Source organism: Opisthocomus hoazin, chromosome 2, assembly GCF_030867145.1.
Source record: "Opisthocomus hoazin isolate bOpiHoa1 chromosome 2, bOpiHoa1.hap1, whole genome shotgun sequence".
NCBI lineage: Eukaryota > Metazoa > Chordata > Aves > Opisthocomiformes > Opisthocomidae > Opisthocomus > Opisthocomus hoazin.
In genome coordinates this window covers 90,047,844-90,074,772 of record NC_134415.1, presented here as the reverse complement: position 1 = coordinate 90,074,772, position 26,929 = coordinate 90,047,844, and the positions used below count along the sequence as shown (strand labels likewise).

The following is a 26,929-nucleotide window of genomic DNA, read 5'->3' as shown; positions in this document are numbered from 1 at the left end:
AGCTATTTACGGCATTTCAGCCAAATGTTACTCTCATGCAAGTTAACAGAAATGCCTGGATTTAGGATTTGGTTAGAGGTCCAAAGGAAAAACAATATAATTTATGGAAAATAAATAGCTCTTGACCAACTAATTGTATACTTTTAATGAGATAATGAATTTAATTGACCACTGCAGGAATTATGATGCTCTGAAATTTACTCTCAGTAAAAATATTTAACACTGTGCTCACACAAGCCGAATAACACAGGGGAGTAACATAAAATGATACACATCATATTGACTGAAAAAGAACTGAGAGGAACCACCGAAGAGACAGACACACACCTGCAGGAGAGACGCAGGAGGAACAAAATGGGCTTCTGCTGTCAATTCTCTGTTGACTACAGATGAATTCTAGGCAATTAGCTTGCTGTGCCAACGCCTTTGTGAATACTCTGAGGTCGTAAGATACAATTATGCACTACACGTTATGCAAATATAAAGTCACGCCTCTTCGGCACAAACCTGAGGAGCTGCTATGCTGATGAGCGGGGATCCTGAAGGACCAGTGAACTAGCTCCAGCGAACAAGCAAGCCGACACGAACCACACAGTGCGACGTGCTTCAACCCCCTTCCCTAATGCAAGCAGAGGGGAGTACTGAGCGGGGGCTAGAGAAGTTATCGTATCTCCCCAGGTTGTGCTCAAATGCCAGATCTGGTTTGGCATTCACACTCCGACACTAGAAAATCAGAAATGGCTGACAGAAGCACCGCAAGAGTTGTACACATAACAAGAACACACCAGCAGTGGAGGCAGGTTCTTGATTAGAAAGAAATTTTGAAAGTCAAGACGGGATTTTTAGTTCCTGAAAGACACACTCTAGGCAGCTGCAATCCGAAACAGGACACTGCCCTGTTACAGCACAAGTCCAGGAATTGGTCCAAGTAGGTGGTCTACCAGCTTTAGGGTCACGCTGGATGATAAACCAGCAGGGAAGACCAGCTGCCTCTTGCACAGCTTTCCATGCAGCTATACGTAGCTTATCCATTTGGTGATGCTAGGCGGTCATAAAATACGCACTTCACACACCTTCTGGTTTCTTCCCAGTTCTAGTCACAGAAAGAGTAAATTGTACTTAAAAATGTCATAATGGATCACGGCCACCACTGGGCTAGGGGCTTCTACTCGAGAGAAACGCCACTGACCTCTGAAAAGTGTGGAAAATTTTCTTGGAGGACTGAACAGCAACACCACCATAGTAACCTGCTGCTTGCACTGGTGCCAGGAAAGCACAGGCATCAGAAGTAAACACACACTTAGCAGAAGTATTTTAAACCATTGACTTTATTAAAATACTTCATACACAGTTTGTAGAGGAATGTACCTACACTTTCTGGAAACTCCACTGAAACCAAATTTTAATTATATATTTAACAAATGACAAAACAGTGGATGAGTTCATGCTGTACACCAAAGAACAGACAAGTTAGGGTTTTGTTTTTTTTATCATCATTGTTTTGCTGGCACAGACTCTTCTTTACTTCTTAGCTTCAATCTCTTGAATATCTAATAGCAGAGAAAGGTTCGCATTTCTCACAGCATTAAACCCATCAGTTCCAAGTGAAATTCCATTTGTTTTCATCAGGTTCTTCATTCAACCCCTCCCCAGTAGCCTCCTTTTCCAGAAAAGCAAAGGTGATCGACCACTCTAAAAAGCCACAGGTCATTGTGCAAGAAGAGTTCAACAATCAAATGTGAACGTGGAGGTCTGAACCTTCTCAAAGTCATTATTCTTTCAAAATATCCATTTCAAGCTGAGAGTGGAAAAAAAAGACACTGTCGAAATACAAGGGCCACAACCCATTCATGGGCTTGGTGGAACGCCCACGGAAGACAGCCTGCGGTGCTGCAGCTCTGAAGTAAAAGGTAAACCAGAAGCTAGGTCTTGTTGAAATGCAAGATGCGAGAGCTGGGAAGAAGAAAGACAGAAACAACCTGGACACATCCTCACAAGAATGACATGTCCTGAAGTCATGGAGAAGGCTGTAATCATCACAGATACTGCAACTGCCAGAGAACCATGAAGATCAGTGACAAAGTGTATGTTACGACAATCTCAATGACAAGTGTAATCTGGGGGAAACTATTTATACTGAGTGAAGACATAATTAACTGTGTGTTTCAATGCAAGATGCACAGAGGCTGCATAGTTTTTCACATCAAATTCATAAGGCTCTTTTTAGGAGATAATTTTGCAACCTTGCATAGGTGATATTATATCTTTTCTATAGGTAATATGCAGAAACTATGTACAGTTGGAAAAAAAGAATTTTGATGAACGCATTTTTTTTTCCCCTCAAGTTTTACCATAGTATAAAAGGTAACTTATATAACTCCTTCCGTTCTCTAAAACACATATGGAATACCCCAGAAAGAGACGCTAGGAACGCCACCTAAATGACGCCATGTGCATTTATACAACAGGTTGAAACAACTAGAGAAGCCACCACAAAGCACAGTCCTAAAGATTCCATACAGAAAAAAAAAAGTCAATTTTGCTTACAAACATTAAAGCTCATTTAAACAGAAATGCATTTTAGTTATACAAATTAATGAGCTTTGCTAATCAGACTGCTGAATGAATGGATGACTCAAACACTAAGTCAACTATAAAAAGAGCCAATTCGATCCCTGCTTGATAAATGTGTAGTAAACTTTAAAATCTGCATTTGGTTTCCAGTTAATCCCAGCTCAGAACAACTCCTCCATTAGACAGCCAGAATGCAGCTTCTCAAAACCCACATTCTGCACATCTGCCAGCGCGCTGCAGCAAGAGCCATCGGGGCACTCATGCGCTTCTTCATTTGGTACGAAAGAAAGTCAGGCAGTGGATGAGCGGGGTGCCGCTGGAGAGCCAACCCCACCTCTGGAATTGACACAACAACATGAGTGCCCTGTCCCCTGGGACACTTGTCCACCCCCCTAAATGGTTTCTCTTCACCCTGCAACTACCTAAACCAGGAGACTTTGCATCTCTGACATGGCTCTCGCCCGCCTAAACCACCTTCTCTGTTACACAGGAGTTGTCCGGCATTTCTTTTGCCATTTTGTGACTGGATCTAAACCACCATCATTAGCACTGCTTATTACTCTTGCATATCACTGCGATGTGTACTTTTTTAGTAATATTTACAATGGTATCACTGTGAAGAACTAAGCCCTGTACTAGAAACAGTCTCTTAACAGAGACCTCAATACTAAGGATTTGGTGTTATCCTTATCTACAGATGAACTTGAGAAGGCAAAGCTAAAATCAGCGCACTGTACATTTGGTGTGTTAGGATCAAACAAGGGGAAAAAACAAACACTCAGCACATTTCAAGGGGACGCTATTTACAAGAAGGATTCACTTCTTTAATATTTCAACAACAAAAAACCCAACTAATTTTGAAATCTAAGGTGGCTTAGTTTTGAACGAACACAGAGCACAAACAACATTGCTGTTTGCTGCTAAACACAAGTCTCAGAAATGCAGGGAAACTATGGCCAATTATACTATGGGTGACAAATCGCAACCAGTTGAATAACAATAATAAAAAAACACTTCTGCTTTTTTTAAACACAGTCTCTAAAAAGCACAGCATCCCTATGTTTTCTCAGTCCCCGACTGCTGACACTATAAATTAAAGGTAAAAAGAGATCCATATATAAACAAGGCGGCTTTCCATTGACTCACTGTACTGTTCATGTTTAAACCTTTGGAAATTTCATCCTCAAATACTGTAAGGTAAGGTTGAATTTATCAGTTATAAAACAATGTCCATTCGTACGTGGAATTTGAAAAAACAAACAAAAACAAAACCAAACAACTCAGAAAACCACACCCAAGTATTTACAGCAATTCAGATTTCATTTTTTCCAGCCTTCACACTTGCGTTTCACCTTCTGCAGAACTGTAAACACACTATCCGCTGAGCCCAAGGCCTTATGTTATGGTACGCGGCCTTTTGGGCGGTGGGGGTGGCATGAGTTCGGTGTCAGGATCGAGGTGGTGCTTCCGCGTCTGTCCTTGAGAAGCTGCTGCACATCTGTCAATGAACTCAAACAGCATCTCCTTTGTGACCGGATTCTGGATGCTATTGCATACAGCTGGGAACAAAGAACACGTTCTCAAGTTACCAAAGCAATTTGCTGCAGTTGGCACTTCAATAATTTCATCCCCTCTCTGCAAAATGAATAACATAATGCCACGAACCGATATCCTACTGAGGCAAGCAACAGCAACGACGGCCTTGTGAGACACGGCTTTAAAACACTCCTCAAACCCACACAGCTAGAAACAAGACCAGCCTAACATTGAAACCCTCTGAACTCAGGCAAACAAGTGCTGTAGACACCAAAACCCCACCATGCACAGTACTTTTTTTTAACCCATACACCTGGCGGTGGCAGAAAGACCTGACCCCAAGCAAGCTTCGTGCCTAGCACCCCAGACCAGACGAAGGAGGAAAGGCCACAGTGCTGCACGGTGGCCAAGGCACGCATGCACAAGCACACCTGGATTGCTTAACGTGATTCCCCAAGTCACCGTTTGTAAGTAATGCCCCACAGGATTTTATGGAACAAATAAAAAGGCTTACTTCTCTTAAAAAAAATGAAACATTTTTAATACTTTTCCTATGTAATTTTATACTCCTCTGATTAATCCTCCCCAGAGACTCAAAGAGAAGGGAAAAAATAAAGAAACAGAAATAAAGTCGGAATCCTTTGACTATCTTGGAAGGAAGTACAAAACGATTAGAGGACAATTTATAGCATGTAAAGATTGGCCACAGTATGGATGCAATTTCCATGCAAAACAACCCACTGACCCCCCAAAGTACTAAACAACAATAAGACTCCTTAAAATGTACTTGCTATGTAGCATTGTTATGAATAATAACGACTCTTAAAAACACTCCTTTCTTTCCTGCAGAATTCCAGAACCATTCAAAGCACTACTAAAACACTTCCCTAGCATTATTTTTTTAATTATCTTACTTATTTTTGGTGAAAAGGTGCTTTAAAAGTTGTACTGTATGTGACTTTAGTAGTTGAAAAACATTATGGTTATCAGTAGTTTAGGAACAGAAATTTGTGCCACGAGGCAGCTGGTACAGCTCTGTATCAACTTTTAAGGGCTGTCCTAGCTTAATCACCCAAAAAGCCCTTCTCTTTTCAACTCAAAAGGCATCAAAGTCCAAAAGCAAGATGGAGACAGGTACTTATTTAGTTGCTATTTCAACCATGGGCAAAAATGAATAGTAGTTTTCATCAAGAGAAAATAGAGGAGAAAGGATCTAAAGAAGGGGACAACGGAAGTCTCAAATGAGAAAATACAACTTTTGGAGATTTTGAAAAAAGATCAAAAGTGAAAATTTAAAGCCAAAGGAAAACTTTTTGTTCTGAAAACTCCCATGGAAAATCCATCCCTGGAAACATTCAAGACCAGGCTGGACAGGGCTCTGAGCAACCTGATCTAGTTAGCGGTGTCCCTGCTTGCTGTGGGGGTGGGTTGGACTAGATGACCTCTAGGGGTCCCTTCCGACCCAAAACTTTCTATGATTCTATGAAAATTTGGAATATTTCTTACAAAACAGCTCCTCCTGTTGCATTTAATTTTCTTTTAATTTTTGGAAGTTCATTATGTTTTGGTGGAGAAAAAAAGTCAGGAATAACATAACCACTCTACGAATGGAGAAAATGAGAAGTAGTGCAGCTGCATAAGCTCTGTAAGAATGAAGGAAAGAAAAACATGCTGCTCCTCTAAGAAGAGAAAACTCCAAGGACAACCAACTATTGAAACAACAAGGTGAAACAGAGAAGAGAAATTTAGGTCATGGTGACAAGGAGATGTTGTCGTATTTGTATGACTTTTGTGGCCCATTCCTCTTTCCCAACAGGACTGCTCAGCAAGTATTTCACCTACATTCTGTGCTGGTTCTCTAAGGTGCCAACGGATTTATTAACTCCTGGCAAAATGACCATGTTTTGTTTATTCAAGAAAATCTACTCACTGCTCAGGCAGAAATACAAGCATAGTGGGTCAGAGAAAATTCTACACGACCTCTGCATGCCCTAGTAAATAGCATGGTCTTAAACATGATTAAATTTCATTTGGGCACTTAACAAAAGTCAGTACCAACAGGACTACTGGTTTTTAGCCTTGCACACTTCTATTCAAACTCTTAGACTTTGTCTGAAGGTAAACAACATCATTTAAGTTACAATACTTGGCAAAATGTTTTTTGGTAGAAGAACATACAAGTCTCACAATTCTGCAGGGTTGTACCCTCGCCTTTCATTTGTTTCCCTCTTCATTGTTTGTACGACTATTGTAGAACTTAAGATGACATTTTCTCCTATTAATTTTCTAGCCCATCTGCCAAATAATGGTTTTAGTGTTTTGAATAGAGGTGAAATTATAATGGATTTTTTGTTCAACAAATTCAACTCATAGCGTGCCAACTTGCTTTACATCCCGACCAGCCAACACAACGCTAGGAACTGATCTTAGCTAGTTAACTACTGCTGCAATGCTATCGTAAATAAAAACTGTCTTGGGTCTCACTTAAAATGCGTGCTCTTCTTTTTAAAGTCTCTTTGAGCAAGTGTTTGCAGTTCTACAAAGATGCAGACACTTGCTTCTGCATTATCTGTTAAATACTGCATCCGAGTATTTGTTTAACTGACTCTATCAAATAACCCCAAAGCCAAAGGATTCACGCCATATAAAAGCTAAACATGACCTAAGCATTTGCAAGATGAGGTATTACTACAATAAGTTAGAGAAGGCAGGACTATAAATAGAAATGAGAACACAATAGTGCCCTTCCTCCTTAAAACAGAACAGAGTTAAAAAGCTAAACCTTGAGCCTGAAAACTTTTAAAGCAAATCATTCTACTCACCCATGGCAGTGCTGTAGGCATTTGGAAAGCTTTTGTCTACTCTCTGTCTCATGAAGACCCAGCTGTTGTTCTCAAACTTGCACTCTATAATTTTATTGTCGTACTGTTTCAGATCTTTTGTCACCTGTTTTAAAAAAAAAAAATTGCTTGGGATAAACACATTTTAATTCACCTCTTTTTTCGTTCTTTTAGGGATAAATAATAGAAGATCAAAAGCTGCCCTGCATTTTGCAGCAACATGCCTCCATCCTACACAGAAAAACTGTACAGACTATATCTCCATTATACATATGCTCAGCTACTCAACATTTTAAAAATACTTTTCAAATCTTCTGTCAATATAGAGCAATTATATTATGCTAAAACATCAGCAGCTCTAACAGAGGAGGAAAAAAGTCACTTCTGGCCCAAATGCAAATAGGTTTCCATGGGAATAAACTGCTTCCAGTATAAGTGTTACTGCCAGCCTAAGTGCATGAAATGTGTTATCCATGTTTCATCAACCTTCTTTGTTGAAGGTCTCGAAGCCAAATGACAGATTTCAATACCAGAAAGAGCGTATGGAAAAATCATTCCACTCTTTGCATCACTGAGGATTTTTCTTTTTTTTTTCTTCACTTGTCTTTAAAAATTAAGATTGTAACTCCAAAACAATGCGGGATTTCAAGTCACATATGTTCTACATCTCCTTCAGGCCTTTCTTTATTGATTCATAGATTTGTCAGCAGCCAATATCCTGGGCTATTTGTCTTTCTGTTTGGCGACGCTGTGTGGTTTGGAAATGTAGTTTATATGCATTGGACTTCCTAGTTGTTTTGGCTACTTCATCCTATGCATCCTAATCTACGATACAATGCAAAATTGTCCAGTAACCATGGTAACCTGAGAACCTTATCTAACGCTTTAACAGTTTTACCCATATACTTCACTTTGCTCCAGAGGGCCTCTTCAGAAGTATAAAGCTGTGTTTAACTGCTAGCTGCATTTAGTTTGCTACAGTTTACCAACAAAAAACTGTACATGGTAATGCTACACTTTGGATTCAGGCTCTTACGCATAAGCGCTCTCATAAAAAGGGACTGGTTATTGCAATTCATTAGCATAATTCTTCACCTCTGTTGTCTACTTGCTCCTGAGCGGTGACACGGGAATTTACTACTGTCAGAGGGATGCAGATCTGAAAAAGGCCACAACTGTCTCCAGACAGCTTAATAGCATATCCAGTGGAAAAGCCCATCAACCTCTTTTCCATTAATCCCAGATAAAGGCAATTAATTCATGAAAAGGTCCTGAGCATGGACTGAGCCCTCCTATACTGCATGGTACAGGATTTATCCTTAATTTGATAAGCAGAATCCTAACATTTTTCTTGGAATTTACCCTGAATACTTGTTTTCATTCCCGGATAGGGAGCTCTGGGATTCTGCTTGTCAAGTGAACATGGCACTATAAACTCTTTTGTTAAACCTGCTTGCAGCCGACGCCTGTCCTGCTGCAGGACTGACAGAGTCAGAGTCAGGTTTCCGTGTCACACATTATTCCTTCATCCATTCCATCACCTGCAAAGAGCTTTTTTCCTAAAATCATTTAATCCTTAAGTGAAGTTGGCATCTGCTGATGATCGCTTGGATGAAAGCAGCTGATTGCCCCGACCGGCAATCTCTTCCTTTGCAGCATGCTCTGCACGGCACGTCACTTCTGTCCACCCGCATTGAAAAGCTATATACAGTCCAGATGTTTGACTGACACACATTTGTGGACGTATTTATGCTCCATTAGGTGTATGGAGGAAAACACAACATCCTTTTCTAGTGTGCTATGGATACATAAACGCAGGAATTGACTCTTGGCTGCGCAGTGCCTGGGGAAGGTAGATTACTTTGAAAACAGCTGCCTAGTGGAAGCGGGGGCAGCAGGGGGTATGACCGTGCGTCTGATTTTCTGCCAAAGCAGGGAAATGTTAGAAGGGTCACATATTAGAGAGAGAAATGTATAAAACTGCAGGCAATGGCTGCAACTAACCACCAACCATCTCTTAAAGGCTTTCTCATGGTTTATCATTCTTCTAGTGTTCAGATGCTCAGAATAGCAATAAATTAGATGGCAGCTTTATCTGACTGGCAATTAAGCAGTATTATTAACTATCTAGATACTTGCTTGGCCATTCATTAGCAATCTGGAATACAGATCTTTCCACAAAATATGAACACCTGCCAAAGCACTGACTTCAATAAATCTTCCCATTGCAAAGCTGGTGGTCATAGTCTTTAACAACTGCAAGTTGTAGTAATTATTTTACAAAGGAAGAAATACAGCACCTACTCTTCCCTACACTCTGTTAAGTGACCTCAGTCTTGTAAATGTCCTTATTGTAATATTAATGAACATTTTAGGAACTGCTGGGCAGTTGATCAAGACTAGAAGTACTCTGAGTAAAACACACTTCTCCACAATTCTTGTATCCATAATTCACACCATACACCTACCTATCACTTGCATGCTACTTTCTGGTATTTCAGCTTCAAAGCGGGAAAGGGAAACTGTCAAACGCAGCAGTCTTGAATTTCCTTCCCTTTGGGAATTCATTCTGAGCTGCTCAGAGCAGTCAGTGCCTTCTCGATTCTTCCTTTGCAGTATGGGGTTCATCCCTCCTCCTCCCCCGCCTTAGGCATTACAATCCATAGCAGTACCTGAATAACGCACCATCATTTCTCTTCCCGAGAGGTACCTCTTCTAGCTAGTGCTTCACAGAAACGGGAAAAGTGTCTTAGGAATGGTGGCGGTTCTCAGCCAGAATGCTTATCCTCAGCAGCAGCAGCAATGCTTTTGGTACAGTGCCAATGCTTCTGCCATACTGTCGATAAAATGCCTTGAACCACTCAGCAATTTCAAGATGGACACTCCTACCACACTAAGGACTCCAAGGAGCCTCCCTCAATTAAATATTTATTCCCTAGCCTATTTTCGGACAGCCAGTCAGAATCAGAAGCCCAGAGGATCAGGTCTTGGGCACGGGGCTGTCAGAGGTGGTGTGCACCAGGTCTGGTCGGGGCCATAACTGTGTCCTGGGCAAGGGCGAACACCAGCCTGTACACTACTCTGCTTTCAAGAGGAAGGAAATTGTTCCTCGGCAGGAACACTCGCTGTTCCTGACTGTCTGCAATCCAGTTATCAGGATCCAGCCTACTTGCCCAACAGAAATCAATTCCCAGAAATATACATGAGCTTCCTCTTGGAAGCTGATTCACTACATTACTGCTAGATTGCAAGATGCGATCGGAAAAAAGCGGGCAAGAGCTGCATCCCCATTTCAGCAATAGCTCGTTATCAAATCAGAGTGGATGTAATATGAGACCATTGCCTAAGAATGTCAGATTACATGAAGATGACAGCTATCTTACTCTACCCGCTGAGAAAGGCTTCCCACTGCCATCATCATCTGGGCTATTCGCTAGGAAAAATGTTGGTGGGATAAGTTTATTCCTTTTTCTAAGAATGATGACAGTTAAGGTTTAGGAAATCTCCCATTTTCCAGTCTCCTTCTATCCCCTATGTCCTAAGAGAAATTCAAAATATATTAAAAAAGTGAAATATCTAACCCATCTGAAATTATCTCGCCTGGCAGAATAATGGAGCCATTTTGAGATGAATCACAACAGTGTGTTTATATGTAGCCTCATTTTATGTTAATTTAGAGAGAAATGTGAAAAAACAATATACCCAGCCAAAAAAGAGCAGAAGCCATTTACACTGAAAGTAGTTAGCTCTAGTCCCATGAACATGCCTGCATTATCTCTGCTGACTACCAGTGGCCGAGGCTCTTCTGTGTATCTCCACGGTGCACTTGACCATCAGACTGGTCCAGCATTCCACCCACTGAGTCATCTTTTCATTTACTTGAAGCATACATATTTTCTGTGAAGACTTCACTCAAACATTAGTCTCACCACCCTTAAACCCAAAGCAGAATTAAATTGCTGGGCAAGCCGCTACTTTACATAAAAGATATTAACAAAAAGAATTTAAATTTTAAGGTAATTAAGTTAATATTTCAGAAAACATGTCTACAATGGACAAGCTTAAACTTTACAAATGCATCTATCTTCCCCATATTCAAGTTCTTTCTAAACAAAAAAGGAAGAAAGCTTTTAGATAAATGGAGATTTGATGAAAGAAGCCCTGTGTTTCCATTTTTCAAAGCAACAGAAATTATTTTGGTTGAGTAAATAATCCCCTTTAAAGAAAGTGATGTTTGTAAGCAAATTCTTAACATTCTATTTCAAATCCTTTCTCTCTTTAAATGCCTTTTTGTTGCACTTTTCCCTCTATTACCAAACATTTATAGAAAGTCATTCTTCAGTTCACCTATCTCTATTGCCTATTCCATATCCCTCATCATCAGCCTGTTTGTAAGATCCCAGAAGAAACGATCATAACAGTAGATGCAGAAATTGTTAACTTCCATGAGAGAACAAATAAGCAAAAGCAGCGGTCAAAATCTTATGAAATTAAAAAGATTATTATTTCTAAATACAGAATTAAACAAAGAAATCATAATGCGCAGGCAAGACAGATTCTAAATGTAACGGCTTTCTATTTCCTAAGAAGAATCTGCCTTTTCTTTTTATAGCTGGCATGTGCAATGAAGGCATTCCTTTTTGATACACTCAAGTACACAAACTGTTTGTTTCCTTTTTTTTAAACACAAGTTCCAACGCCTGAAGGGGAGAAAAGTTTAGAGCTAACACATCAGGCCTGGAAAGTAATTATTCCGCTTCGTGATATCATAACTAACTTTTCTCCACTAGGATCCATTCTCACAGCCAAAGCAAAGTAACAAGTGAAAGCAGCACATCCCAAAATAAGTGATCAGCTGTGTCTTCCTGAGAGAGAAACCTTGTGGTTGCTTCCCAGTCTCCTACCGCAGGAGAACTGAAGGCCACACCTTCTCTAGTCAGTGATCCTGCAAAAATTTAACCATGCTTTTCCAAGGACTGTCCAAAAAACATGACATTTGTGAGCTTCTTGTCCTGAGGACATTGTGATACATTCAGCCACAAATGACAGTTTAGGAAATAAAAATCTCTCTAGCAAAACAGCGTATCTGAAATCCTGATTTCTGCGTTAGTCTCAAATGCTGTGACTGCCCACAACTGCGAAGTACTATTGACTTTCATTTCTAAACTTCTCAAACAACGCAGGATGTCGTAGATGACAGAGAGAATTAACCTGCCCACTGGTACTATGACTCCGTAGCAATGAGGGCATCACCTGAAGACCAGGGAGAAGTACTGACAGCAGTCAGGGAACAAAAAGAACAATTACATGGCAATTTGAGGAAACCAAGAGGGGTCAAGACTTCTTGAAGGGACAGAATGGAGACAGAAAAAATAAAGAAGCAGCAGTAACAAAATAAACAGCTTCTGAAGATATAAAGATAAGCCAAACTCAAGATGAGATGATTTTGAAGACCGAGGACTTAAGGGTGACAATTAAACTCCAAGGACCTTCATGTCAAACCCTGGCAATGGAGAGGAGATGAGGTGTGACAAACAGGGCTCCCGTTTATTTCCAGAATACACCTAAAGCAAAGCCTCGAAGTGCATGATTTTAGTGCACGCTCAGCTTTCCAGAGGAATGTGCATACGGGCAAGGACCATCCTGGGAAAGCACTCTTACATGTCATTACAGATGAGGACATGAAGAAATTCTAATGATTTGACTAAGAGCATCCTAGGGAGTTGGTAGTCGTGTGATTATCAGAGGCCCCAACGCTTAAGGGCACAACGCAGCACCTAACACAGATCCCAAGTTGTTCCTTCAGTGCTTCCTCCTAGTTTTCGGAAAGCTCGTTCAGATGCTTTTAAAGAACCTTTTTTCCCATTCACGTAAAGTATCTCGTGTTTTCCACAGTAACACTTCTCAAAGATCTATAAAAATTTAAGAGATAGCTATTAAATGCCTCTTCATACTACTAGTGTACACAAACCCACAAATACTGTCAAGCTGAAAAAGTTAATCAGTTAAATAATTGGCTTTACATTTTTGTTCAAGCCAAAACATATTTCATAATGTAGTTTAATATCCATTTCTTAATACGATTCAAGAGTATTTTATCATAGATTTGTTGAAAGTAAAATAAGAGCACTGGTAACCAATTCTGTTGCTAAATTAAACATACTGATTGTGTTTCCTTATAAGTAATCTATTACCCAACACATGGTTATCAGCTTGGGTAAACACAATGCAGTTGATATGTTTATTTAACATTGAAGAAGCCTTCTAAGTGTAACTACGCCACCACTTGCGTACAGAGGAAATGGAAATGCTCCAATTTTGAGATCTCATTCCTGGAAAGGATCATGAAGAAATATAAAAATTTAACATTTTTGTTCACGCCCAATTAAACCACAATGCTAACACGAAGCACTGGAAAATCACAGAAAAAGCCAAAAAGAAAAATCATGTTTCAAAATCACAAAAGTGAGACTTTTTTAAATTGTGGATTTTTTTTTTTAATTCCAGCATCCAGCACTCATAGTTCATTATTTATTCTTTGTTTTTAACATATAATATTTTCTCAAAGAATCTGTCATTATTACATTTAATAATTTCAAATACAGATACCATTTTCTGATACATAGATTGGGTTGGAGCCCTGGGGTTTTCCTGACAATTGACTGATGGGAACATCAGAAATAAAAAGCCTTCCTCTTATCAGTGATATTATAAGTTTAATGACTTTCAGTGTCAGCTGGAAATAGATTTCTTAATGTATCCTGGAAGGTCTCTTGTACAACTGACCTTGCAACACCATCTGAACTATCTGCAAGAAAACATTTTTTTTTGAGCTTTGTTTGGGACTCTTAGAGGAACACTGGTATCCACAACAAAGCAGATAACTGGTAACCGCTAAGACCATGATGTGGAAATGTATCTGTGTTTGCACAAATGCTCGCCGATGCACACTCTTCAAGATATTCTTTTCCTGCACTTCCCATTTCACTCAGTGGGAAAACATGCTCAGCCACAGCAAACCAACAAATTCTTTGAACACTTTTGGGCATTATAACTCAGGCATCTCAGTACTCAAAGAGCAGTTGACCTTCCTGCTAGACTTTGCCATCTCCACCTAACTACTGAGGCAACTTCAAAGTTTTTCAAAAGCCTATTTTCTTTTAATCATCGTCAAGAATGGGAAGCAGAGATCCAAGGGTTCACACGCACCTTCAACAGTTAAGTGAAACAAAGTAACCAACAGTTGTCCTCCTAGATTGATACCCCTTGCCCAAGCACTCTAATCATCACAGATCTATGGATTAAAGAAAAAAGATCTCTCTGTACAACTTGTGTAAAAACTGAGAAATGGAAGAATTCTGTGCTGAGGACTCACGAACCTGGCACACCTCTCTGCTGCGACAAGTTCTTAAATGAAGTCGTCTTAAAAAAGCAGATCATATGATTCTGACCCTCAGGATGCGCTGATGAAAGAGGAGGAAACTCTCAGGGCTGGGGGAACTGCAGTGAACACCCAGGCAGTAAGAGAGCAGTAACTAAGCTCCCAAAGCAAGCGTCAAATCACTGCAGAGAGGATGTGTATCTGGTGGAAACAGAGCTTCACCTGCTCTGCAGCTCATGGACTTGTAGAGCAGAGGTAAGAACAACGCTTCGCCGCAAGCACCTGGCGTAACTTTGTAGTGGGCAGAGACAGCCACTTTGGATTTATGATGCCAAGAATAACTGTGCCACTAATAATCCTTGGGGTCAGTACTCAAACCTGAGGGTATTTGTCAAAGTACCAAAGAAAAACAGGCAGTGCAAGCAAAGGAATAAAATGCCACAGTGAATGGCAGAACTGTTCAGCATGTTACGCAAAAACAAATAAGCAAACAAATCTCTTCAGTGAAGGACAGGGAATTCACTGGAGGTTGCTGAAAAAAGCCACCCCCCACCAGGAAGGGGAGCAACTGTGCAGTAGGGGAAGACAGAGCAAGGACATACAGTGCAAGCTGACAGCAAAAGCTGGAATCGTAACACAGAAACGATTCCAGGAGGAAACATTTCACCCACAGCCTGATATATTTTGAGGACTGTATTTCTACTTGACATGAGCAAGCTTGTGAAAGCCAGTCTTAACCCTCATTTGTGTTTTATTCACTCAGACAGCTTTTGCAAAGAGGAGCCAGTCCCAAACTGAAAGCACTGCATGGTAAAACACAAAGATCCAGGAGACAAGAGTTATGCAGCCATAGTAAAGAATATACTTTGAAAACACCACTTAGCTCATTCATAAATTATGAATTTCATAAGGCTTATTATTCTCAGTTTGCAAATGGGGAAATGGAGAGAGATGGTTTGTGATCACACAACAGGGAAAGCATTTACCCCCCATTAGGTTCTCTAAACCCAATCTTAATTACCCCTCAGGTACCTACACTCATGCTACCAAGAAATCCTGTGACACAGGGCAGCTGAGATCTCTTTAATAATTTATCAGTAGAAACCCAAACAAATCTTCCGGAGACAAAGCAATGCTATCACTATTTTACAACCTTTGGCAATGCTATTTCTATACCTCAAAATACATGAAAGACAACCGGAATGACTGTGTCAGAACAGGATGAAGAGTTTTTCTGACATTTTCTGCCTTTCACATGTTGGACTTCACCTCTATAATGATGGCCCTCTTGACAAATGTTTGTGTTTATCACACATAGATTTTACAGTGTACTTTCTCATATGACTGTTTTTCATCTGGTTTTTGTACCCAAGGTATTGCTACTGTAGGAGTCTAAATTCACTTTGGTTTATCTGTACTTCTCACACCCTACAAGGGGTTGTGTCACTTGCTGTCATAACGCCGGGGATGGGTGACAGGGAGACTCCCCGAGGCTGGGCTATCGGAGGCCTCCCAGCAGCCCTTTTCTCTGTCTGAGGAAAAGGTACTTTTACGAGTCAGGTAGTATCTCATCGCTATTCGTTTGGGCTCTGGCTTTACAAATTCTTCTCCTTGCAAGCTATCTACCTCTGAGCAGCTTCGCAAGATCAATTAGCTCAAACTAGTGTTATCAGGATCAGGGTTTAAACCTAATTGTAGTCATTGCTTATCTGACTTCTCAAATGTTCTTAGAAATCATGGGTTTACACTCTTTCAGATAAACCAAAAGACATTTAAACAAGAATCCAAAGTAGCAAGTAATTTCAAGTGAGTCTTTTAAACCCACTTTCACTTGTAACAACATGCAGCTTTCAAATTACAGCCATTATGAATCATATTCTTTTCTTCCATTTAGATCCCAAACAGCCAGTTTTATACGCTTAAAGTTTTTTTTCCCCACAAATCAAAATTCACCACTAAGAACAATTGTGTTAACACTACAAGGAAATTTGTTTGCTTTGTTAAATTGAGCTTCAAAAGCATGCATTGAACATACTTTTGTGATCACAAGCAATGCCTCTTCTTATACCCATTCAAAATGTTTACTTTATTATGGCTTATTATAAATGTACTGTCTAAAATGCAGCAGCATGACTGTTCAATTTCCAGGCCATAATTTTATGATAATCATATGTAATATATTCATATGTCTACTTCACTGCCTAACAAAGCCCAAACTGGTTTGTTAGCAGCTCTGCTTTCCCCATGGTTCAAATTTCTTTGCCTCAGAACATTACTGCATAACAACATTAAGAAAGATATAATCAAAATTTTACTTCATATTCTTCACTACATCAGGCAAACAAAGCGACACATAACATTGGAAGCTGAATTTGGCATACTGACTTTATCAAATACTGGTATCTAAGTGATATGTAAATTATTAAACATGCTATGCAAGCATTATTCAAAAGGTTGGGGGTAGGGAGCAAGATTATAAATTTATAAATGTTTTTAACATCTAGAAATCCTATTAATACTTGAAAACATTGCGATGGTACATAGAGAACGTGTGCATGAACTAAGATCAGAACTAAACAAACTTGCTTTTACTCTCCTATATTTAACATGTGTTTCTGTTTTTGCCTAGGACAGACTTACAAAAGTAGTTGTTGTTTTTTTTCTTCATACATTTCAGAAGCAATTCCCAGCTATTCATAAATCTGATACCAAAACATACAGAGGCTTATGGGACTTGTAGGAAGTAAAAATTCAGACAAGCCCCATCCTCTTCGCTAGACCAAATGGTTTGTCATCAGCCAAGTCTCCTACGAACCAAAGGATCAAGCCACAGAGCAGAGCTCAGTCTTGCTCACTGTAGCTTTTACATGGATTGCGTAATATTTAGTTTTAATTTTATTAAATTAATTAATTATTATTAATTTTAAAAGAGTGCAAGATCTTGAAATCACACAAGTCTCTTACAGCAGAATCACATCTAATTTCCTAAAGAAAGTTCTCAGGTTTTGTATTTGTGTTATATAAGAAAGCAAGAACTTCAAATCTCCAAACACAGTATGACCAAAAAAATGTCAAACTTCAACGATTTTTAAAACCTCACCATTCTGAGGGGGCAGGCTTACACCGGACCACTAAGATTGGAATTCACAACCCTGCTGACTCAGCCTTTGTTTTTGTAGCTAATGACACAGTATGGGTTTCAGGTGACTGACGGAACCACTTAGGTGAGGGAGCTGATAAATGCCTTGATGAAACACTGCAATAATACAAAACACAAAGCCAAGAAGAGCCAAACAACAACCAGCAAAAAGAATCCAAATAATAAAGCAAAGATGTGTTGGGGAAAAAGCTGCAAAAACCATGTTAAGGATTTTTCATTGTATTCTACATCCTTCTAAGATTTCAATTAGAAGGAAAACAATCTTTTTTTTTCCATTACTGTTAATACATCACAACAAAAAGATTAATGGCTGCTGACTTAAAGCAGACTTTCAAAAATTAGCTTTGATCAAAGCAACTGCTGCAGTGAAAGTCAACTCCCCTAACTCACTTCTCAACTGCCTTCATAGCATTTAGCTGGCTTGAACTCCCTCCACTTTCTTGAATAGTTTGCCTTAAACTTCAAAGCCTAACTGGCTTTGAGGCTTAAATCAGGGAAAGCTTTTCTCCTCCTTCTTCAAAAGCAATTAAAGACGTTCAGTATAATCTGACCTACAATCTAAAATCTAATCGTGCAGGTCATCTTGATCATTGTGGGGTTACAGAACGGAAGGGACTAGCTAGGGAAGTTAACCGGGGCTCACACACTGCAAATGGTTTTATTGTGCCTGCCAGCTGATGAGGTCAGTCCTCTCAAAGCAAGGTAAGCAAGGGCTAATCTATCAATGGCACAAATTTGTCGGTAAACGAGGCTATAGAGGGGTTCTTACTGATTTACCTTTCATTGCGAGACCCTCCTTCCCTTCCATTCATTGCTGCTAACGAATCTGCAGAGCTAGGAAGCCAGATTTCCCAGGACACCATGGTAATAAACATGGGGTGGGGTGACAGACTGCAGTAATCACAAGGCAGAGGAACGCACAATACTCCTGGACTTGGAAGAGTCACAACTAGCTTCTGAGGATTTTATGCATTTTTCCAGATGAGAAACGTATGAACTTCTTGGTCTGTTTGGGCAGCAGTGTTTTGACATAAATCATTAAGGATTTTATCCGAGTTTCTGTTTTACTACCAACTGTACAGAATTACAAGCTTGAACGGTGAGTGTTGACAACAGGAGATAATAAATGGTTTGATAGCTGGTCCTGCCAAAGCCCTGACAGAAGGGAAATCTGGGAAAGCCCACTGTACATACACACACTTTTCATGGCGTTGCTCATACACTTTGTTATTGCTTGGTAGATCAATACCAAAATAAGCAAGTGACAATATTTAGTCTTCATTCTTCTTTCACAAAATGACTTCACTCAGCCTGCAAGGGATAAGGCAAGCAAAGCTACGAAAAGTTTATTGAGTTTTCTAACCAGCTGATCTCTCCAAAAAACCCCTTGTCATAAAGCTGTGGCCTGCAAAGACCCCTGCACGGGCCAATTCTTAAATTCTCCAGAATTCAGAGCCTAATTTGAGCACTCTGCTCAAGTGCTACAGATGTGTTTGAGCGGCTGTCTTCTACCACTTGAGGCCCAGGACTGAAACAGCATTAGTTCTCTAATAAATTTGAAAAGTCGTGGCAGTCCAGTGAAGTTCCCACTGACTGGAAAAGGGGAAACATAACCCCCATTTCTAAAAAGGGAAAAAGGAAGGCGCAGGGAACTACAGGCCAGTCAGTCTTGCCTCTGTACGCAGCAAGATCATGGAGCAGATCCTCCTGGAAATTATGCTAAGGCACATGGAAGAGAAGGAGGTGACTGGTAACTGCCAACATGGCTTCACAAAGGGCAAATCATGCCTGACAAATTTGGTGGCCTTCTACAAAGATGGGGTTACAGCCATGGTGGATCAGGGAAGAGCAACTGACATCATGTACCTGGACTTGTGCAAAGCATTTGACACTGTCCTACAGGACACCCTTGTCTCTAAATTGGAGAGACATGGATTTGACAGATGGACCACTCAGTGGATAAGGAATTGGCTGGATGATCACACTGAAAGAGTTGCAGTCAACAGCTCAGTGTCCAAGTGGAGAGCAGTGACGAGTGATGTTCCTTAGGGTTCGATACTGGGACTGGCACTGTTTAACATCTTTGTCAGCGACATGGACAGTGGGACTGAGTGCACCATCAGCAAGTTTGCCAATGACTCCAAGCTGTGTGGTGCGGTCGACACACTGGAGGGAAGGGATGCCATCCAGAGGGACCTTGACAGGATTGAGAGGTGGGCATGTGCAAACCTCATGAGGTTCAACAAGGCCAAGTGCAAGGTCCTGCACCTAGGTCAGGGCAATCCCAAGCACAAATACAGGCTGGGTGGAGAATGAATTGAGAGTAGCGCTGAGGTGAAGGACTTGGGGGTGCTAGTTGACGAGGGGCTCAACATGACCCAGCAATGTGTGCTTGCAGCCCAGTCCAGTTGTACCATGGGCTGCATCAAAAGCAGTGTGGTCAGCAGGTCAAGGGAGGGGATTCTGCCCCTTTGCTCCGCTCTGATGAGACCCCATCTGGAGTCCTGCATCCAACTCTGGAGCCCTCAGCACAGGAAAGACATGGAGCTGTTGGAGCAGGGCTAGAGGAGGGCCACAAAAATGGTCAGAGGGATGGAACACCTCTCCAATGAGGGAAGGCTGAGAGAGTTGGGGCTGTTCAGCCTGGAGAACAGAAGGCTCCAGGGAGACCTTCTAGCAGCCTTCCAGTATTTGAAGAGTGCCTACAAGAAAGTCGGAGAAGGACATTGTACAAGGGCCTGTAGTGATAGGACAAGGGACAATGGCTTTAAACTGAAAGAGGATAGGTTTAGATTGGATATAAGGAAGAAATTCTTTACTGTGAGGGTGATGAGGCACTGGAACAGGTTTCCCAGAGAAGCCGTGGCTGCCCCCTCCCTGGCAGTGTTCAAGGCCACGTTGGACGGGGCTTTGAGCAACCTGGTCTAGTGGAAGGTGTCCCTGCCTATGGCAGGGGGTTTGGAACTAGATGATCTTTAAGGTCCCCTCCAATCCAAATCATTTGAAAACATTTGATTTGGTTTTCATATGATGTAACAGCATTACAAGTAACATCATAAACCCATTCTAGAGCCAGCTGATGTCACATACATTTCTTTAATATTCGAGCGAGGAATACATAACTCCTTAAAGGCACTTCTCTAGAAGAATAGGCAGCGCTGGAAAGAGGTGAGAAAAGAGAAAGAAAAACCAGGTAATAGCATGGCAACTCTGTAACCTCTTGCCCAATAATCTTAAAGTGTATTTTTATATGTTAAATCAACATTATTAGTTTCCTTTAGATAAAAATTTTACATATGTAACTCTACAGTTGAAAAGCCCAAGTTAAAAGGGAGTTGATTTGTCAGGCAAGAGTACACACAGTGGTGAAACCCATGAACTGAAACAGAAAGCCTTGGTTTGTCGTTTCCTGCTATAACTACTACCACTAATTGCTAATTACAGATTTTTTCCCTTGAAGTTCTGAATGAAATATTAACAAGCTAGTAATTAAGTAATTCAGGGTCTGTTTGCTTTAGTGTTAGCTTCAGTACTGTAAGTCCAAAACCTCTGACTCACTGATCTATAAACGTCCTTCTAAATTATTCAGAGATGTCCTTTGTTTTCCTTCTGTTGAAGTTAAGTGACACTGAAACATCATTCTATGCATTAATGGCATCCAAAGTGTAACCAGTGGAAAGAGAATGTAATAATATAGGAAAACATAGTAATTGTATCTTGCATTACTGCATAAAAGAACAAAACTATTCTTGTCTTTAATTCTGCTTTTGCATATTCCTTCACATTGCTTCTGCTATAGCATCTTCCCTACAACCCCGACAGGTTACTTCTGGGGTTGTGTTTGTACAAAATAAATGCTACAACACTTCGTTAATCTGCTCCTGCAATGGTCAGCAATCAAGCGTGGCTAACCATGACCCACTAATGAAATGAAGCAGAAGCTGGGCTGCACTTGTCTACATTGCTATTACATTACAACTGGGTAGGCTAACGTAAGACACTAATCGGGCATTTTATTTCCTGCGCGGTGCAGCATTAATATGTAGGCAATGGGCACCCCCAAGGCAGTGAGGACCATGGTTGACGTGGACCACCTCTGGAAGACTGCCTGAGTCCTAGCAGGCTGAACAGCTGGATCTCAAGGCTTTACAGCACTATTTTGCTACAGCCTCACTCCCTCCCGCTTACAGCACTCTCAGGGTCTTGGATGACCCAGTGAAAGCAAGCCCATGGGTGACTTCTGCAGAGCTTAAGTGAGACAACTGTCCCCCAGCAGAACGCAGGTCTTTACTTCCCTTCTGTACCAGTGCTAACTTCCCTGCGTCATGCACAAAAAGTAGATAAAAATCTCACATCGACGCCTGTACAGAATCCAGCACAACATCTCATGAATCCACCAACTGAGAACATACTAAAATATTTTTTATTACAACACATTACGCTAAAATCAATAGATTCATTTACCGCAACAGATTTAATACTTCAGCTAATCAAGGGAAAAGAAGCAACATTTCATTATAGCATTTGGTTGTAAAGTCACTGGCAGAAATTTTTCTATATACCAATTAAACAGTAACTCAATGAAGTTAGTAACATAAAAAGCAATATTGCATATTTACAGTTTCTTCCTCAGTAAATGAAAACTTCTACAGTTCTTCGCAGTACAAATAAAATGTCTGCACAATGGATCAAACAATGCCGCCACATCTCTGATCTTTCCTTTTCAAATCTTTCTATACCATTTTTCCCAAAGATATAACATGCTATTTTCTCTACAATCAACCTTTTTTTCCTTTAGAGAGAAGCAGAAGTGGCATTTTGAAAACTTCAATTTGCTGAAATATAACAGCACCACTGAGCTCTGTTGTTCTTCACTTTTATTCTCACTTTATGCTAGAAAGATAAAACCGCAGTGGTCTTACTATTGCCAAACAAAAAGTAAATAAATAATGGTTTTGTTGACTATTACATAGCAAGATACTGCATCACTATTATTCAACTGAGTTATAATATGTATTTCTCTTTCTCAGATGTGAAATTTGACAAATACTATAATTGTTCTGGAATACTGCCAAGCAGAGGTATATGCGACCCTTGCAATGAAAACTGTGAAAGCCAATTTGATGGAAAAATAATTAAGTATTTCACTGTAACTAACACAAATAGAGGAATGAATTAGGAATGCAAAAATAAATAATCTTACCTGATTTACTGTCTTATGAACAGCTTCATTTTCCCCTTGGCTTACTGCTTTCTAGGTATCAAAGGCATCCTCCCAGTTGTACGGCTGCTATTTATCATTTCCTTGTGTAGGAGATAAGCATCCTTCTACTTTTACGAGCATGAAATCTCATCTTTTTGCCTACAGGCCAGCTTTTCATGGGCACAATCTAGTTTAATTTCACCTTCTCCTTATTTGCTAACCTTCTGTAAGAGCCACCGACTTTCTCATCAGACTTCTAACACAGTCTAAGCTTGCAGGACTTACCCGGTTTTACAGATTATATTTGAGGATAGCAATGGCAGAAAAAAATGGACCTCTGGAAATCTATTAGCAGTAGCTAAAGTGACATGTAAGCCACAAGGCCTGTCTGTGGGGAATACTATACTGGAAATGCTCACTTGCAGATAAAACAGCTGTACAGTAAGAATTTGGTTTTACTCCAGCCTTTAATCTCATAATTGGCAAAGTCCAGAGAGACAGGCAAGATGGGTATTTGCACCATTACTTTAGGTACTTAACATTTAGGAGCTAGTTTCAGTATGTAACTCACTGAGAGAGACCGGGACCTCTAAAACAACTTAAAATGCTCAGCAAAGCAACCGTCAGGCGCTTTTCTTAGAGGTTCCTATATTCACCCTTGGATTCAGCTGTTTTCCAGTGCCTGTGCAGGGAGCCTGTGGGATATATGGGGACTGAAATTACTTTGTGTGACTATCCTCCTTTATAGGTATTATAATTAGACAGGATATTATCCACAACCCCTTTTCCTTTGTAAGCTGATATCCTGCATAATTATCTCGTTTGATATTTCTTCTACCTTCTGTATTATTGTTTGCAGGCCTATTCTTTTTCATTTATCTAAATTTAATCTGCATTTGCCTTTTACTAGCCCTAAACCAGCACAGTACCTCTCAATACGGTAATTTTTGCCATCAACTATTTTTCTCCAATCTTATCAGTATCTGACATTTAAAATATTTCATTCATGATGTTCACTATGCATTTCACATATACTATAAAGAAAGGTCTCAGAAACAATTTCCTAGTCAAAGAATTTCCCTGTTACACCATCTCTCACCCTTTGCAACTTCAACATCTTGATTTATTCATGAGTAATTTATTTAAAGACATTATCATCTGCATTTTGCAAAGGTACTACACATTCAACCTCATTTATCAAGTTCAACCTCATTTGTTCAGCTTAGACTCAAAGTAACTCACCTCTAAAAAGCTTAACAAATTTAGATATGCTCTGCCTATAAACTGTTTACAACAACAATTTGCTTTGTCTTTTCCTCTCAAGCCTGATCTTGGCTGATGTTCTCATCACACTTAAAAATTATAAACAATTAAGAAATGGTTTAAAAAGACCTAAAAGACTGTCCAAATACCTTTCTACTTTTTCATTTGATCAGAACAAATTTCTAATAGGGTCTGATGTTTATAACTTTATTTAGAAACTTTTTTTTGTATCTGCTCTTTGACTCTCATCCATTCTACTGCCTTTCACTTGGCTATAGTACCAACAAAAGCCTCTATTGCAGAGAGGTTTAATGCAGAAAGAAACGTCAAAGAACAGATTTCAAAAATCAGAAGAGATTAAAAAATAACAATTATGATAACTACGACATGAAAAGAGTAATTTCTGAAGAAAACAATAAAGACAAATAATTTAGGACACTGCTTTCTCCAAGAAGACAATTATCTGCAACGAGTTTCCTAAATTGCCTGAAACTCTGAGAAGCCTGAGCACACCGCTATACTCTGAGTATTGTATTCTAGTCAAAAGAACATGCAAATGCAATTGCATTTACGGGAACTAAGCGTGGGGATGTCTACATCAAAGGCAAAACAGTCCCTGTTGCAACTCAGTGAAGCACAGGAGCGGGCCCCAAACCAGCTGCTGTCATCAAGGTATCCTCAATTACTTAGAGCAAATCACGCTCTCCATTTGCAGAGGCACACCCAAACCAGGTTTGACAATGCAGTTACACCACGGGAACAGCTGCAGCAACAAATTACCATGTTCAAGAGCTTAAAATCATCATGGACAAATCATCCTCTTCTGCAAGATGATTTTTGTAAAATATAAGAAAGCAAAACAAAAGATGGTGCTAGCCTCAAATCACCCACGTACAGGAGCCAGAACACTCTCAGACACTGAAGCCTGTGAAAGAACAACGTGACAAAGAGGACGAGGACAATAGCGAAACACAACTTGCACTACAGCAGGAGCAATCTGGCAGTTTTACAATGACCTCATCAGCTATTCCACCGTGACAAGTCTGAGGGCTCAATGCAATGCAGATGAGAAATATCTGCAATATCTATGCTCATTTATTGCTAAAACGAACCTCTCATTCTCAGTAGCTTTCTTAGCAGTTTTCAGTTGGTAGTGAGCAGTAACTTTATGCTTCAGACACGGCTTAACCCTTTTGTTTTGCCATCTCTTCAATATGGAAAATAAACTGTCTATTAACATGTTATTTTAATGAGACATAATTTGCATGTGCTAATGCTCACATTTGTCCTAGTATGTTGTTGTACCACTGGGCACAGGAAAGCTACTATAAGCACAGTCTGCTTATCAGTTTGAAAATCCAGGTTTCTGTATGACTGTATTTCTCAGAATAGTATCTGTATGGGGTCAACAGTAAAGATTTGGAAAATAACCAGGAAGGTAAGAAAGCAAATGAACTCAAGAAGAAGGAATGCTGAGACAAAAAAAGAAAATAATGAAAACTAAAGTCTGATGGCACATATCTTAGCTACTGCTATTTCAAATCTCATCATTTATCAAATGAAACGAAAACAGGAAACTCCAAATCGACCATCCCTAATGCGATAAAAAAAATTGCTGGTTGGCTTCATCTCATGGGTATTATGACAAAAGTACTCCAACCAAAAGAACTGAAGAAGGAAATGTGAATCGTCTTGGGGATTAATTTTGGAGGCTTTTGCTAAGAGTCACCGTAGGTCAGCCTCACTGCTGCAACAGGGGCCGCAGACCAGACTGGAGGAGCAGGGAAGGTATCAGTGTCAGACAGTACGACCAGGTCTTCCCAGCACACACGCAAGTGTTGGGTCTCGGGCGTCCCGTGTTGTACACTCTCACGCTTCCATCTTCCCTTACTGATACCCATGATGCACAGCAGTCGCACACCATTTCACGCATTTGCAAAGTCTCCTCGGAGTGTTTGCAGCCAAGAGCTACCCACTGGCTGGTCTTCTTCCAGCCTCTTACTCTTGAGCTTTGCTAGTAACCTAACCAGTGCTGCCACTGCCAATTTCTTTTCTTCTTTAGTATCATTCTTGTAGAATTAGTTATATGGCTCTGAAAAATCTATAAACCTCTTAAGTTTTAGAGACGCTCCCGAGAGCACCAGCTTCTCTCCGTTCCAGTTATGCTCACATATTTTTAGTTTAAGCCAAAGATGCTTTATTCTCAACATACACCACACACTCCATTAAAAAAATCCACTCTGTCTCTTTACATGAAAATAGGTGCAGAATGACTTCAAAGGAGTAAAAAACACAACCCTTTCTTCTTCTAAATAAAACATTTTAGTGAAGAAAACAGCATGTTCTTTGAAAAAGAACCATAGGATGTCTGGAAAGTAATGCAATTCTACATCTTAATGGAAAAAAAGATGCATCTTTTCATATTTTTGAAATGATGAGAAAACCGGTTACTTACAAAGATAAACATTTAACAAGAAAAAAACAGAGATACTAAGAATGGAAGTATTGAAAGTCTTGTAAAATGCAGTAATAGTTTCAGCCACAGGAAAAGATAAGGAGGAAGAACTGACTGGTATACTGTATGTTAATATCAGGGACTGAAATTAAGCTCTATTCCATCGGTTACAGCAGAGGCTCAGAAACATCCAGCTGTACAATTTCCCAATAAACACAACAAACGATGCAGTTTCATATATCCTTAAGAACTAGTTCTGTTTCACAGTGCTGACTGCTTATACTCTAGAACGTCACAGAAGCAGAAAAATCCAGGTTAGAAGGCACTTCCAGCCATCACCCAATCCAACCTCCTGCTCTAGGCTGGGTTAACTCCTCTCGCACCGGGCAGTCCCGAACAGTGTGCGGTTACTCCAGGTGCGTCCCACCATGAATGCTCGAGCAGAGGACCAGGACTTTCCTGCTGGCTATGCTCTAGCGAACACAGCCCAGGGTAGGCTTGGCCTTCACCCGCGCAA

General features: G+C 40.2%; 1 protein-coding gene across 1 annotated transcript in view; it reads right to left on the bottom strand.

Annotated features, from left to right (window-relative positions):
• Window positions 1-1,310: 1,310 nt before the first annotated feature.
• RNGTT (RNA guanylyltransferase and 5'-phosphatase) overlaps window positions 1,311-26,929 on the bottom strand; it is a 195,156-nt gene continuing 169,537 nt past the window's right edge. The window contains exons 15-16 of the mRNA XM_075414382.1: window positions 6,933-7,056; window positions 1,311-4,133 (exon numbers count right to left, since the gene is read on the bottom strand). Of these exons, the coding sequence (XP_075270497.1) occupies window positions 3,970-4,133; window positions 6,933-7,056 (288 nt within the window). The 3' untranslated portion in view covers window positions 1,311-3,969. The remainder of the gene's footprint in view (window positions 4,134-6,932; window positions 7,057-26,929) is intronic.